The sequence below is a fragment of the Kogia breviceps genome, chromosome 14 (assembly GCF_026419965.1).
Source record: "Kogia breviceps isolate mKogBre1 chromosome 14, mKogBre1 haplotype 1, whole genome shotgun sequence".
Classification (NCBI taxonomy): Eukaryota; Metazoa; Chordata; class Mammalia; order Artiodactyla; family Physeteridae; genus Kogia; species Kogia breviceps.
This window is the reverse complement of record NC_081323.1, coordinates 37,284,582-37,300,387: the sequence shown is the minus strand read 5'-3', so window position 1 is coordinate 37,300,387 and position 15,806 is coordinate 37,284,582. Positions and strand designations below refer to the sequence as shown.

At 38.7% G+C, this 15,806-nt stretch overlaps 1 protein-coding gene across 4 annotated transcripts in view; it reads left to right on the top strand.

Annotated features, from left to right (window-relative positions):
* The window catches only part of BTBD3 (BTB domain containing 3), a 39,609-nt gene that overhangs the window by 16,871 nt on the left and 6,932 nt on the right, over positions 1–15,806 (top strand). For 2 of the 4 annotated variants that reach the window (XM_059037414.2, XM_059037417.2), the window contains 3 exons: positions 13,725–14,004; positions 14,488–14,578; positions 15,136–15,254. In XM_059037414.2, coding sequence (XP_058893397.1) covers positions 13,725–14,004; positions 14,488–14,578; positions 15,136–15,254 — 490 coding nt within the window. Of the gene's footprint in view, positions 1–3,435; positions 3,473–13,162; positions 14,005–14,487; positions 14,579–15,135; positions 15,255–15,806 lie in introns of all 4 variants that reach the window. The other 2 variants (XM_067011902.1, XM_067011901.1) reach the window with 2 other exon arrangements.

The following is a 15,806-nucleotide window of genomic DNA, read 5'->3' as shown; positions in this document are numbered from 1 at the left end:
CTTACAGTTTTTTTTTTTTTTTTAAAGGATCTTCTTTGAAAACAATTAGTAGCTTACCACAATCACACTTAAAATAAAATCCAAACTCCTTATGATGCCAGGTGAGGCATCAGTGGTTCCTATACTTTTTGACCTCAGGACTCTTATACTCTTGAATATTTTAAGAAACCCAAAGAGCTTTTGTTTTAAGGTGCTATCTCTATTAATATTTACTGGAATAGAAGTGAAAACAAAGAAAAAACATTAATATTTATTTGTTTAAAAAATAAATGTTTTGATTGAAGCTTATGAAGAAAATCTGGCCTCACACAGATAGATAGCTGGAAAAGGAAGGAGTATTTTAATAGTCTTTTCAGATAATGGTGGATATTCTATGATAACCTCAGCAAAACTTGAATGGTAATTTCTTAAAGGTTGATTGCTATGTGGAATCTAAAACCATCAGTGAACTTTTTGTATTCCTGTTATACTAAAATCCATTGATCTGTCTTGTACTTTGAATGGACCTTTTACCAACATGCATGATTCTGTAATGTAAATAGCATTGTTATTAGAAAACATTGGTTCACTGAGTTATGCAAATCTTTAAAATGTTGACATGTTTCATTATACAATATAAAAAATTACATTTACCTGATGTCACCAGTGTTAATCAGAAACAGTCTTTAAGAAGTCTTTACCAGTCTTGGGAAGCTATCAAGCCCATGGTGGCATAATCAAGATTTCCAAAATTCTAACATTTTTTTTTTTTTTTGCGGTACATGGGCCTCTCACTGTTGTGTCCTTTCCCATTGCGGAGCACAGGCTCTGGACGCACAGGCTCAGCGGCCATGGCTCACGGGCCTAGCCGCTCCGCAGCATGTGGGATCTTCCCGGACCGGGGCACGAACCCGTGTCCCCTGCATCAGCAGGCGGACTCTCAACCACTGCGCCACCACGGAAGCCCCAAAATTCTAACTTTTGCTTTTTCATTGGCAATAAATAGTCAGTTTTCCGTGAAGTAACAGGCTCATTTCATTCATTTTTGAGAAAATGTCTGCTAAATACCTAAGTGTGAATAAGCATACTTTGCATATTTTCTCAAGTGCAGTGGTGTTCCATGAAAAAAATGGCTGGTTCAGCTCTCACACAAACAGTTGCACAAGTATTTTTTTCTCAAGGCAACCGTTCTATTTCAGTTTCACCAGAAATGCTTTAAGTATACTTCCCATTTCATCACATAGAATATTAAGAAAATATATACTAAAGGGCTGAGATTTAATAAAATCAACAGTTTTTACTACTGCATCTCATAGAGATTCCCCAATGAAATAATACATGGATTATGGCAAAGGAATGCACAGTAGCTAATCTATTCACACAAGCTGTTTCATCACTGTTCCTGAATCCCCCAGCCCTCCCCCCCAGGTGTGGGTGGGGAGGCATAGGGAAGGCAAGGCCACTTGACAGGTCCTTCAGTGCTGTTCACTTTGGCTGCTTAGGGTCCACTGGAGTGACTGTCCAGGCTTAGGAACCAGCAGCTTCAATTGTGAAAAGGCAAGAGTCACAGAGCCTGACTGTGGACTAGTCCTTATCAGTTTAAGGCTCCCTTTTCTGTTGGGAGCAGATGGCTCCTCCTGTGATGGCACTTGGTGATGTATCATCACTGCCAGATGTCAGAGAGGTTTCAGAGGGCCTCAGCCACTGCATCTACTTCAACTACCTTCTGAACCAGTGCAGTTCAGAACTGCTTAAAATACTTAACACTGTAAGACACACACACTTTAACCAACAGGCGCAAAACAGTGTGTTTACTTCATCCCACCTTCCAAAAAATGTGCTTTTATAACTAGTTGAACTCGTTTAGAAATTCAAGCTATATTTTTTGCTAGCACACAATTCAGGCCATTGCCTTTTCACAATTTGTTTATATTATCAACCCTACTAATGATTTTAAAAATCATTGCTGCTGGTAAGTTTCCTTTCATAAACACACCAACCCAGCAAGAGACTTTGCAGCCATGGCTAGGGTATTCAGCTCCTCCAGTATTGATATGACCATTTCCATTTATGCTTACTCCAATAATGTAAGATGATATATAGACCGAAGTTGAGAATTCTTTATTTTGAGGGAAGAAAAATAAAACGTGATTACTTAACACTCCAGTTCTTCTTAGTAACGTGTTTCACTGAGACACACATGTGTTCAGAAGTGCATTTTTCTGCTTGTGCTTGTGCTCTGCAGTAATCTGAAGTGTGGCACTGCCCGTCTCTAGCAGGGTGGTTTTGTTTGCAGGGTAGGGGTGAGTTGATAGACTATTCACATACTAAGTCCTGAACACACAGGCCTGTTGTATTAATTTGTTTGAAGATTGGGTGGGTCTAATGTAGAAATTCTTGCATTCAGCGTTAAGTACAGACAAAACACGTTTCAAAGGCACATATAAAAGTCTTCTTAATTATCCATTTTTTAAGATTATTCATATGACTGCTTTCCTCCTTTCAAGTGAATTGCTGAGAATTTATTATCCTTTCTAGTTCATTAAATCACTAAAATTCGCTACTGGTGCTATAAATAAATATTCCAGGCCATGAATTGAGACCAGTTGATAAAGGCAGCTTTGTCCTGGGTAACTGAGTCTTGCTCCTCATTAGCCCGTACTTCTCTCTGACTATGTGAATATCTGTATTACATTAAATTTTAGACTCTAATGAAGCGAAGCCTTGCTCTGAGCACATATGGGGACTTGCTTTAAGTCGTACTTTAGTATTTTCAGTTGGACTAGATGCTAGATGGATGCAATGTTATAAAACCACATTTGTGCTTAGACATGTTTGGGAAGCCTCAGGACACAGTTCACAGATGTCTCAGTTCTTTACCAGTGTACCTCGTATAAACCTGCATCTCGGACAGCTGAAAACTTGACAGCCCTCGGTTTCAGACTATGTTAGCCCAGGACCAGTTGCAATGCACTCCACAATGCAATCTAAGGTTCTAGATGGCCTTATAAGTGCTGGACTTGATCATTCCTATTACAGAATGATTGTAAGCCAGGTGTGAGTGTGGTGCTTTTATCTCTTGTTGGGAGGCATGGAGATGAGGCCCTTGGAGAACTCACCTAGCCAGACCAACTAAGGCAGGATGAAATGTGAGAAAGTGCGGCGTGGAGAAGCTGGGAAACCTTCCTTGTTGAGGTGTGTGTGGACTGCATTGTGAAGGATGAGTAGGCTTCCGACAGGTGAGCTGTAAGAAAGAGAGGGCAGGGAGGATGGTGGGAAGCAGTGGGCTCATTTCAGTTCAGGAATAGTCTTGTTTGCAAAGTGAGTGAATGAGGATTACAAGTCACAGGGCTTGGAGTCAGGTCATGGAGATCCAGAATGCGCTGCAAACTGTGTGGCTTCCTCTCGCTGAGAAAGGTGAGACAGAATTTCTTCTTTTTTTTTTTTTCTGGATAGATGCGTGGTCTGCACTCCTAGCATGCTGAAGAAACAGGTGAGACCATCCTCCTTTCACATGGTAACCTCTTTAGAAAGAGCAGCACAGAGTAGTTGGCTAAGACTTGGCCACATGCTGGGACTTACCTGGTGGTACAGTGGTTAAGAATCTGCCTGCCAATGCAGGAGACACGGATTCGAGCCCTGGCCTGGGAAGATTCCACACGCCTCAGAGCAGCTAAGCCCGTGTTGTGCCACAACTACTGAGCCTGCGCTCTAGAGCGCGAGCCACAACTACTGAAACCCGCACTCCTAGAGCCCGTGCTCTGCTACAAGAGAAGCCACCACAATGAGAAGCCCACTCACCACAACGAAGAGTAGCCCCCGCTCACCACAACTAGAGAAAGCCCGCGTGCAGCAATGAAGACCTGACGTGGCCAAAAATAAATGAATGAATGAATGAATTTAAAAAGCTTGGCCACTTAATAACATGCCACTTAATAAATACCCCTTTTCATTTCCTTTTTATGCCATATTTTAAATTTTATGAGAGACTATTACATTAAACAAATATATCAACCAGGTCTCCTGTACTGAACTCTTAGTGGATCATGGCATCCCTACAGCTGGCTAATAAAATGCTTAGGCAGAGACCTGACTCCTGTAAATTTTGATCACCCTTTTCAGAGACTGTCAACTCTTCCTTGGTTTGGTTACAGTCATCATCAATACCGTGGATCTTGTATGAGTCTATGCAGTTCTTGACTGTGGTAAAACCATTGCTTCTCTGAGTGTTACTTAAAAAATTTGGAGCACTAATAGTTGAGTGGCCACTTTTCGAAGATATATTTTTAACTCAAATGCTTTTAATCTGCTCATTATACTTAGGTGCACATGTAAATACTGTCTGCCTATTGTTGTGTGATCCAGAGATTGGGGAAACCCAAATTTGAGAACATATTTTCATGAATAGTCTTGACTTTCTAAATGAAACTTACTTGAGCATTATTTTATGAGCAACTAAATTTTATACTATATCTCCAGGCAGTTGTACTGACCTACTTCTATAGTAGCTCTTAATTTAAAAAAACAAACAAAACTTGCTAAATATATTATTAGAATTGAATTTTTGTTTAAAGTACCTTATTTTCTGAGTTCTGGCACATGCAATGAAACTATGTATAGAAACCCCTCAGCTTTTATTCTGATTAGAACAGCATGAAAGATAGAAGCAACAAGGGGTACTTTATTGGTGCCAAATAATTATTTCCTGCAGCAAATGGTGGTCGTCTCTGAATGTTACTTGGTATTGATACAGTTAAGGTTATACCAACGTTTACAATACAGTGTGCCTTTATATTGTATCCTTCACAACAGTTGTGGGGAATTGTAGACTTTAAAGCTAATTAAAAGTAGCGTAAAACATATTTTTTTATTTGGACTTAGAACAGATTTTACTTTGAGTTTTTGCCAGAAGCTGGTTTCTATAATAACCTTCCATCACAGGCTTCTAATTCTACTTGGATTTTTTGTTAGAACATGTTTTTGTGACTCAGTTTAGAAATGTATATGCTTTTTTCATTTTCATATGGTGGTCTCTACTCTAGAAAGGATATATTAAAAATTGGGTTTGAAGATGCCTAGTAATTTCAGATGTGTTTGTGTTTTCCTGTAGTACAATTTCTCTCAGTACAGCAGATCTCTTATTTTTAGATCTTGTATTGTTTGCTTAAAATAACTATATTTCATTCTAGTCACATACATTGTAAAAATGAAGGAAGGCGTTTCATTAAATAGTAATTAACTGAGGCTCTTGTGGGTACATGTGTGGTGATAGTCAAAACACAAAAGTGGTAACTTGTCTTTTCTATGTGACTTTGCTAAAATAGGAAATGAAAGTTTTTTGTTTTTTGTTTTTTTCTCGCCTTTAACAAAACTATCCTACTGATTTTACAGTGATACAGATTTTTAATTTAAGATAAAGTATATCATTCCTTCAGGTGTTTTGGGGGGCTGTACTATGTTGAGGGAGAGGAGAGCAGTGCTCATTTCTAAGTGCCCCTGAGTGACTGAGGGCAAATGCACAGTGAAGTGACTAGTGTTTGAGAATCTTGTTTTAGTGTTTGGGAATCTTGTTTTATCTTGCAGAGCTTTTTCACTAAGCTGTGGATGTTGGGGAAATTGGTTTGTTACATCTACCCTGTTAATAAACAGGACTGATATAGAATGGTTTGAAGGTTGGTTTGAAGGTTGTCAGGATTTTTTCTTCCTGTTCCGTGTGCTCATTTAAAAAGTGTGACTTTATCAAATAAAGCCAGACATTCTTTGGTTAAGTACGTAAGTGAAGAGGGCCTTTGGATTTTAATGATCTGAGTGTAGAGATGATTTTGGTTATTATCTTGCTAATATCAGAAAAAAATACACTAGGCAAAGTAAAAAGTATCTATGAAAAATATTTTTTATTTGACTAAAACATGTTTTCCTCCTCTGTCAACTAAAGCCAACAACCGACCTGGAAAAAGCCGCGGCTGTGGTCAGGCAGAGTTGTTCTTTCCAGAATTTCCAATAGGTTTAATGTCCCATATTGGGTCAGAACAGCCCCCGCTTCGGGCCTCCTCAGAAGAGACCTCCTGAGGCCTGGTTTTACTTTTCTTTGGATAAATTGTTTTCAAGTACCTAGGAGAAAGTCATACATATAATGGGATCATTGTAATATGATAATATTTCTCCCTCTTAAAACTAATATTTTAATATTGATTCTATTCGTTTGAAAATTAATCATTTCAAAGGAGTCATTTAGCTCCAGGTTTAACCTATGTATCACATTGTTATAGGTTAATAAATCATTGATTGAATGATAAAATATCTTTAGCAAATATTACCCAGAGAGTTAATAGGCTTCTATTAAGGAGTTTTAAGTACATGTAAAGTTTTGTGCCACGAGAATTTAGTAGAAATGCATTGTATTAATGCTGAAACTCTTACCAGTCCTGGCAATGGAAATTCTCATTTTGGAATTTCCATGTAGACTTTTTACCATATCATCGGTTGTCATAGTAGCAGTCTCAATTGAGAATTGTGATTATATACTTTATCAAATGACTAGTTGATGTAAGCTCAATTATTCTAATGTAGTTCAGCCAGAATTCTGAGCATCTTGCCTGGTTAGGGGAGTAATTAACCAACCTAAAGAAGAGAGCCCATTTTTTCTGTTACATTATATATATTTTACCTTATTTCACTGATTGTCAGGTGCCATCAATTGTAAGGTATGCCTTTATGTACCAACAAGAAAGGTGAGGAGCCTAAAGTTATACTCATAAAATGCCATCAATTATAAGATTCAGCCCAGTTTCAGAGATGTTAAAATGTTGCAGTGGGGGAGAAAAAGGAATCTTATAACCAATAAAATGTGGCACATGTCTATATGTATACATACATAGAGTTTTAGTTGGGTTTTGGTTATAATCATAATATTAAAATATAAAGAAAATTATATTAAATCATTATTTCTGCCAAACATTATACAGATTCTTTAATTCTAGAAATCTAGAATTGGAAACGGTAAGACAGATATCGTGTAGTCAACAACTTTTACACACAAGGAAACTTAACATGAGATCACTCAGAGTATATAAAAATTAGCAATTGATTATCTTGTTTACTAAAGGATCTTAAACTTTATGAAAGAATTTATAGTGTTTTTTTAGATACCTATCATTAGAGTATCTCATATGATATATTTTATATGTTCCTCTCAAGATCACCTCATTTAACATATGATAGAGAATGATTTGGCATTTAGATGAGTTGTTTAATAGTCCAAACAAGGTACCCATAGACATAGCTATAATCATCAAATATCACGTTAACTGCTACATGAAATTTTAAAAGAATCGTTGTTCCTGCCTTCAAAGAATTGTCCCATTCTACCTTTGGGCATTTTTTTTCCAAATTTAATGTACAATTTTAAGGTTAACTGGAACGTTGTGTGGTGAATAGGAAATGACTTAGTGAAACAGCCCATGAGCCTCATCCCTCCAGCCACACAGAGGCATGCCTTGCCCAAGTGTTTGTCTTAGTTATCATCACCCTTGGTGCTAGAATTCAAATTGGGTCATTGTTGAGAGGCCAAATTGAGTTGCTAGTGTAGACATTGCTGGGTGGCTCTGGACTACTTGCTGCTTTGGGCTCTCTCAGGAGGTGGGTACAGCTGGGTATCCACCAACAGGTGGTCTCGAAGTCCTGTGGACACCCAGCCTGGAGTGTGGGTTCCAGGTGCACAGTTGGGCGTTGTGTGGGACCTGATCACAATGCACGACAGAGATCTTGATTATTGAACCTCACCTGCAAAATCTGAACAAGAGCCCCAGCAAACTGGGGCCTGCTTGGGGCTGGAGCAAGCCTGCAGATGGATGAAATGTCAGTAGCTGTAAGCCAGGAAGATTAGGAGGGCAGGGAGCCAGATGAATCTTTGGGTTTTTGTGTTTTGGAAAATGGTATCACAAATATTTCCTGCTTTGGGTACAATTGTTACTAATAGTGGAAGTTTACTTTTGCAGAGTGTTTTCAACTTTTATCAAAGTGCTTTCACAAACATGTAATCTTGCCTTCAGGAGAAACCTGAAAGGGATGAGCTAGGTAGAATCATTTGGCAGATGAGTAGAATGAGGTTTACAGATTCTAAGTAACTAACCCTAAGTTCGCTAGTTACTGGCTTTTTTTTTTTTTTCCCACTATACGGTGCTGCCAATGCTTGACTGTATTTATTTCCAAATTTAGCATGCATATAGTCTGTTTTCCAACAACTGTTGCTGTCTTTAGGGATTGCCACCGTTTTGTCACATATTTTATATCTCCCAAATCACAAACATAACTTTTGCTCAGTACTGAAGAGAAAGATAAGCAAAACTAAACACTGTTCCATCATAATTTATCAGGTTATATTACTCTCCTCTGTTAGGTTCTGGAGGTGTCCACCTTGTAGCTGTTTAGGTGTCTTGTGGTAAACCAAATACAAGTCCAGACAAGGAGTGCAAGGTTAGAGCAAGTTAAACAAGAGTTGCCAGCGTTGTTGTTGACATCGCATTTGTTGGTGTTAACCATGAATGGCTGGTTTTCTAATTTTCATTTTACTGGAGAGCCTCTTCTGTTTTTGAGCGGCTTCCTCATGGCTGCTGCGCTTCTGTGTTCCTTCCTGTTACAGTTCCTCTCCATTTCTTCCCAGAAAGTGTCCTTCTCCCATTCTTCTAGCAGTTGCTTCCTGCAGGGTACAGATATATATATGTTCATGGTTTTCATATCTGTAAATTCGGACATGTGTTTTTCTTTTAAAGTAGATTAGAAATATGAAGATAAAGTGTTACATAAGATTGTGGGGTAATTACTGTGGGTGAAAATTAGAGCGAGTGGAACAGACACAGTTAAGCAGTCAGGAAATCTGCGCTCTAGTCTGGACATTGCCCCACAACCTAACTGTGGACTTTTCACAAATCCCGTAATCTTCTGGACCCCTAGTTACCTTATCTGTGGGACAGAGTTGCATTAAATGATTTCTATAGTCCCTTTTAGTTCCAAACCTTACTCAAGTCCCCAAACTGAACAAACAAGATGCTGTAATACCAAATAAAGACCGGATGTCTGGCAAACCCTTCCAGTGGTGAAGAGGATGATCTAAATGAGCTTAATTCTGTTCATAATTTTATTATTATTGGGAATTGAATGGGAAGAGATAAAGGTGATTGAACTTTCCGGCAGTTATAAAATTATCTGAAATCCACTGCTATTAGCTAACCTTTTAAGCTTGGTTCCTAATCTTGCTCACCATTGCGTGCCTGACACCTAATACACTACATGATCAGCATGTTTGTATTTTGAGAACACTTCCATAAAAGATTGATGGGCTTCTTGACTTCACCTATTTATTTACTTTATTAGGGCAAATTAACCATGTCTCAAAACAGCTTTAAAATTCAGGACGTGTAGGAACAAGTGATATGCTAGTCAGAAAGAAATTTTAGACATGGTAGATACCAGGCTGGTATTCTTCATTCGTCAACCCAGTGGGTGATGTTTATGGGTTACAGATTCAATAGATGGGATTTTAACTATTTATATTTAATTTCAAGGGGGGGGAAAGAAGCCATAATTTGTGTTTAATGAGATAGACTGTAGAAATGAAAGCAGAAAATAAAATGATACGATGAATATTTTGACTTCAAATTAATCTGCTATTTCCATAACATTTTATTATGTTCTGCATCATGAATTACTCTGAAAGACAGATATGGCTTCTCTTTCCAGAAAAATAAATGCAAACTCCCAATTTTGCACGTGATTTGAGGGGTTTGTTTCATGGGTTTCATTAAGTTGTTGCAGCCTTGCCTTCTTCCTTGTCTGGTGGCCCCTAGTCCAAATTCCTGATAGGAAGGAACCCTGGGATGTTAATTAAGCCTTAAAAGTCCTTGGAAATAATCTAGTCCAGTGTTACTTAAACGGTGGTCATGAAATCAATGGACTGTATCAAAAACATTAAAAAGAAAAGAATAAAACAGAAAAGTGTTTCATAACATGCTAAGCGTAAGTTTGTTTTGTGACCTTCTTTCCATTTGTATATAGATATGTGTTTTAGTGTGTGAGTACCGGGTCTGAATACAAAATTGATTTCTTACTGTGGATTGAGGGTAAAGTTTGAGAAACACTTATCAATTCTGGATGAACCTCTTCATTGTGTAGGCGCTTTAAAGGCTAAATGATTTGTTCGGACGCTCTCCCTCCCTCCCCCTCCCAACACACACACAGCTCTTTAATTTTTAGTGGCTGAGCCAGGACTGAGCTAGACTATTTGATTGCTAATTGTGCTGTACCACAGTGCTAATTTTTTGAAATAGAATTTGAAGTAGATTATTTTAAAATGTTAGGTGGTTCATCTGTTTCACCCTTGGCATTTTTTAATCCTTTATTTTTCCCCCAATTGTCTCTGTCACTGCCCTTTAAAATAATTTGGGCTTGAGCTTCTTTTCCTGAGAATTGAAAAATATTTGAGGACCTCTCAGTTGGCTGTCTACACATCTGAATCATAGAACTTGACACTTAAGGGCTAATCAGAATTTCAGAGCAAGACATGAAGGTTCAGAATTAAATTATTTTGAATTATTTGTCCATTCACTTGAAATGAATGTGAAACGCGGCTCCAGATGTTGATACCGGAACATTGGGAAGACCTTGTAACATTTCCTTAGTCATGTGTATGAGGTTTTCTCAAACTTGAATGTCATATAGATTACTTGGAGAGTTTTGTGAAAATGCAGATTCTGATGCAGAGTCTGGCTGGGGTCATGGGTTTTCTAACAGGCTCCCAGGAGGCACTGCTGCTGCTCCTTCGACCACACGTGCAGTAGCAGGGACCTTATGTTAACTGCCTTATTATCGTGCTAAGAAAAGGTGGCTCTCAGTAAGTTTTTCATTGTCTTGATTTTATTAACATTTTCATGCCTTTCCAAATGGGCTACAAAAATTAAAATAGCTTTCTTATTTTTTAAAAAACTGGATTATTTTTTGTAGTTAAAAACATGTCTTTAAAACAGCCGTGCTCATCAGTCCCTACATCCGTGAGTAAGGACAGGGCCCCTCTTTGCAGCAGTGTTCTAGGTGATTCCAGTTTAATTCATATTTCCAAGCTTTTCCACAAAACTTTATTTCCTAAGTAACTGAAACTTAATTTTATAAAGAACATTTTCTGTAATTTTCTTTCTTAAACTATTACGTGCACTTTTTCCTTTATTTTAGTGGTATAAAGAGCAGTGTTTTTTGGAGGCTTCTGGTGAAGGGTCTTGAACTATATGCAAAATTAATAAAAACCACAAAACTTCTAAGTTCTTGTGTCTGTCTTTTATGCTTTTTGTCTGTTTTGTCTTTCCAGCTGCTGGTAAGTCTGTCTCAAAACCCTTCATTTCCCTTCCATTCTAATTGATTACTTCTGACCTGAAGGAGCCAGCTACTAGGTTTGTTAGAAGTACACAGGGAACTAATCCCAGTCAAAAGGCGCTCCCTGTCCTGGGGGCTTTCCTAGGATGGTGATGGTCTGGAAGTTAGTAGCACTTGAGCAGGAGAGAAATCCTTTGGTTTTAATCATATTTTGAAAAGTTAGCTCTAATAGGAACTCACTTGTTTCTTCTTTGTGCCTTTCTCCGTGTGTTGCTTTCTCTCTCTCTCTCTGTGTCACACACACACACACACACACACACACACACACACACACACACACACACACACACACACACACACACACACACACACACACACACTGTGGTAAAATGTGTTTCCAGGCAGTTGGGTGTGTGTGTGTGTGTGTGTGTGTGTGTGTGTGTTAGCTCCATGACTGGGAATACGGTACTTGTAGTAAATAAGTGGCACTAAAGGGTTTGTACGAAATGGGGATGAACAACCTGTGCTGAAGACAGTGGTTCTCTTTGCACACAGTCTGTCCTGCAGTGGCTTTGTAAACAGGTTTAATAATAATAATGACGCCAATAAAGAGGATATTCCTTGGTTCAGTTTAGTGATTCCGGGTCCCAGGGATTTAAAGTCTGATTTTAGTTGTGTTATCTTTAGTAGATTGTCGGTTATAACAGCAACCAAAGCTCCCATTTGTTGGGCCCTTGCTCTCAAGAATTCATTATTCAGATGGATGTGGTGCAGCAATCAGGGCCGTGGTCATGAAGGTGCGTCAGGTGGGGGCAGCACATGGCTGCCGCCCTTCAAACCAGTAGGAGTGATGGTGCTTCATTCTCCTCATTAGGCCCCCACTAGAAATGCATGTGCATGTGTGGAACCTGCAGCAGGTGTTTTGGTTTTTCCTTACTCAGCAAAGCTAGAAACGGTGGAGGATTCACATTTATGAAAACCATGTAGTAGTTAGTGCTGTTCTGATTCAAAGCCGAGAGAACGTTCTCTGTTTGCATCTTAACTGTGCAGCATTGGAACATGTATCATTTGGGGTAGCCTTATTATTGGTTTTGTGTTAAAATTTGTGAATTACATTCTTTAAAACTGTGATGAGGCTAAATGTAACCGTAACACTTAGGTTGGATTTTTTTTGAAGTCCTGAACAGGGCCCCATTTCACATATTTTTAGTGAATTACAACCTTTAAACACTGATCATCAGATTTGTCTCATTTGAATCTTATTTTTACATCCAGAATGTGTCTTATGTTTCAGTGCAGCTAAACCTACTGGTATCATTTTAGTCTAATTAACAGTGTTTTGTGATCTGGGACTCCTGTCAAAGATCATTATAGGAGCTAGAAAACACTGGGGGGGTAAAGTGAACACGACCTCATCTCTTATTTGTACTAGACTATAACTTGCATTCAAAGAGACTAAAAAAGGAAAAAGAAAAATTTTGCTCCTTCCCATTAAGCTGTAATAAATGTGTTTAATATGGTTTTGCTATTAATAATCCCTTTTAGCTGGTAGAATGGAAGATTTTGTTTGAAGTACTAGAAACTAAATGCTGCCAGGATAAAGATTTTACTAGAAACAGAGTAGATATCAGTCCCTGCTTGTTTAACTGGGGGAATAAAAATGCACATCTACTGAAGAAAAATCTGTGGACATAAACTCTTCTCTTCCTGTTTTCAAATATATCTTATAGGTTGTTTATCTTATTTAAATATACAATAATATAGTAGCCAAGAGAATGCAACTGCTGTTCCTTTAATATCAGAACTATGCACACTACAATAGGTGTCACTGTTTTGCTTGGTCCAATCATGACTGGTGACTTCAGCTATTGGCTCCGAGCACTGGCTGTCTGACTCCATCTGCAGGGCTGTAATACCTACTCTCCTCCGATCCATTCACCACACAACTTCAGCCAGCCGAACAGACTCACGCGGCTCCAGCACATCTTGCTAACCTAATTCAGAGAACAAGTGCTACGGCTCTCTGCCTGTCACCTTCACTCAGTGTGTAGCATTTTCAGGTGATCTAGGAAACTGGGTTATTTTTATGAGCAAATAAGAGAAACAGGAATCATGATGGGGATGTATTTAGCAGACCCAGTACTGGATAAAACTTAAAGCCAGTTTATAATTCAACATAGTAAAAAGGTCACCTTGCCCGGCTGAGAAAAGAAGCAAAATATCAGCTTGCTGGTTTCTGTTCTCATCTTAGCTCGTGCTAGCCTCTTTTCCTTGATGCTCACACCGATTTGGAATATCTGGCTATAAAGAGAGACCTACTGTACTCATGGTAGATGACAAGGAAAAGAACATGAAATGTCTCACCTTCTTCTTGATGCTTCCAGAGACGGTAAAGAACAGGTCCAAGAAAAGCTCGAAGAAAACAAATCCCAGCAGTAGCAGCAGCAGCAGTAGCAGCAGCAGCAAGTTGCCTCCAGTTTGTTATGAAATAATTACCTTGAAGACTAAAAAGAAGAAGAAGATGGCTGCTGATATATTCCCCCGGAAAAAACCAGCCAACTCCAGCAGCACCACCGTCCAGCAGTACCACCAGCAGAATCTCAGTAACAACAACCTTATTCCGGCGCCGAATTGGCAGGGTCTTTATCCCACCATTAGAGAGAGGTAAGTGCCGGGCCAGCACATTTACTTTAAAAGTTTTCCTGTGTTGAAGTTTCTGCTTTTGCACAACGTGTAATGTATTTTTAACATAAATCTGTGTTTCCTCTTTTCCCAGAAGCTTTAATGGTCATGGAAAACTGCCTTGTATCTTTTCCAGAATAGTACAGCTGTTTTCCTCTTAGATAAAAATGTTTTTGTAAGCTGTAACATTTAGGTGACAGGGTTGTGTCTGTGGGTTATAGAAGATAGAAACCTTTTATTTGTCCTTAAGTCTAAAGAAAAGTTTGGATAACTTTGTTTTTAAACTGCAGTTACTTCCATGTGTTTGCAGTGATTACAATCGCAGTTGTATAGTCAGAACCTTTGTTTGTAGCTTTACCCTGAAGTTATTAAACTGTTGTTTAGCTTGTGAATCTTTTGTGGGTTTTGTATGTTGGGGAGGGGGTGTTAAAACACTGTGAATTAATGAATTACCCCTGTTTACAGAAATGCAGTGATGTTCAATAATGATTTGATGGCAGATGTACATTTTGTGGTTGGGCCACCAGGTGGGACTCAGCGGTTGCCAGGACACAAAGTAAGCAACAGATGCATTACTCCTTTAGTACTGAGATTTACAAAGAGGGACCCTCTCCGTGAGCCTGGAACTTGGGGTGGGCAGCTTGCCAGTGGCAGGCAGTGCGTGTTTCACCCAAACACAGAGAAAGCGCAGCGTCTCCAGAGGGCCTTGGCCACGCTTAATTTTTTTCTTTGTTTCCTTCTACCCTGCCTTATGTCTCACACAAAAACATGCCCTCTTAACTCTACAGTCATGGGAAGTTGTTGTGATAAGTTAGGAAAGTCATATGTTTACCCTTCTCCTAGGAATCTGTTAGATAAGCTTTTATTTTATTTATTTTATAATGAGGGAACTTGGGCATCAAAGCCTTGATAATTAGCAGCATAGACTGGTTTGTGTGAACTTCTGTCTTTTGCTTTCATGGCCAGATTCACTGTACCTTGGCTTTGTCAGTAGAGCAGGTGTTAGGTGCTCTGTGTCCACTGAAGCTGATTGCTTAGAGTTGTTTTTCTGGATTGATTTGCTGAAAATGTTTTCAATTTAGTGCATGAAATAAGATTTCCCTTTCTCCACAGTATGTTTTAGCTGTTGGGAGCTCTGTTTTCCATGCAATGTTTTACGGAGAACTTGCCGAGGACAAAGATGAGATCCGTATACCAGATGTCGACCCTGCTGCTTTTCTCGCTATGCTGAAGTAAGCATCTTGCGTATGTTTGGAAAGAGTTTGTTTATGCTGTTTTTGTGCTCTTATGGCTTCACAGTTAAGTATAGCTTCCAGGTAATAGAAAAGAGAGACTGATGAAGGAAGTGGGTGCTGCTTACCTTGTAAATGTTTTTGATGAAAACTCCTGTGCATCTTTCCATGGGAAGCACGTGGAATGAAGCAGGCATCTACAATCACACCTTGGCATGGAATTTGGGGGCAAGTGGCACGTATAGTGATTTCATTTTTAATGACTTATAATTAAAGAAAAAAACTTTCTGGTGTGTTATCTAATAGAGCACGTTCTCTCTGAAAGTATTGTGTGTGAAGAAGTCTTTAAAAAGACATAAATTATATTTTTGCTTCACAATTCCAGAAATTATATACATTATTTAAATACTACCAGTTAGGAGATTTTTAAGTTTTCTAGGAGTTACTGTCTCCTATCAGCAAATATAAAACTTATTATCTGTTGAAATTGTCTGATCTTGATGCACACATACATACACATGCTCTCACATGAAGTCAGATACTATTTCTCAA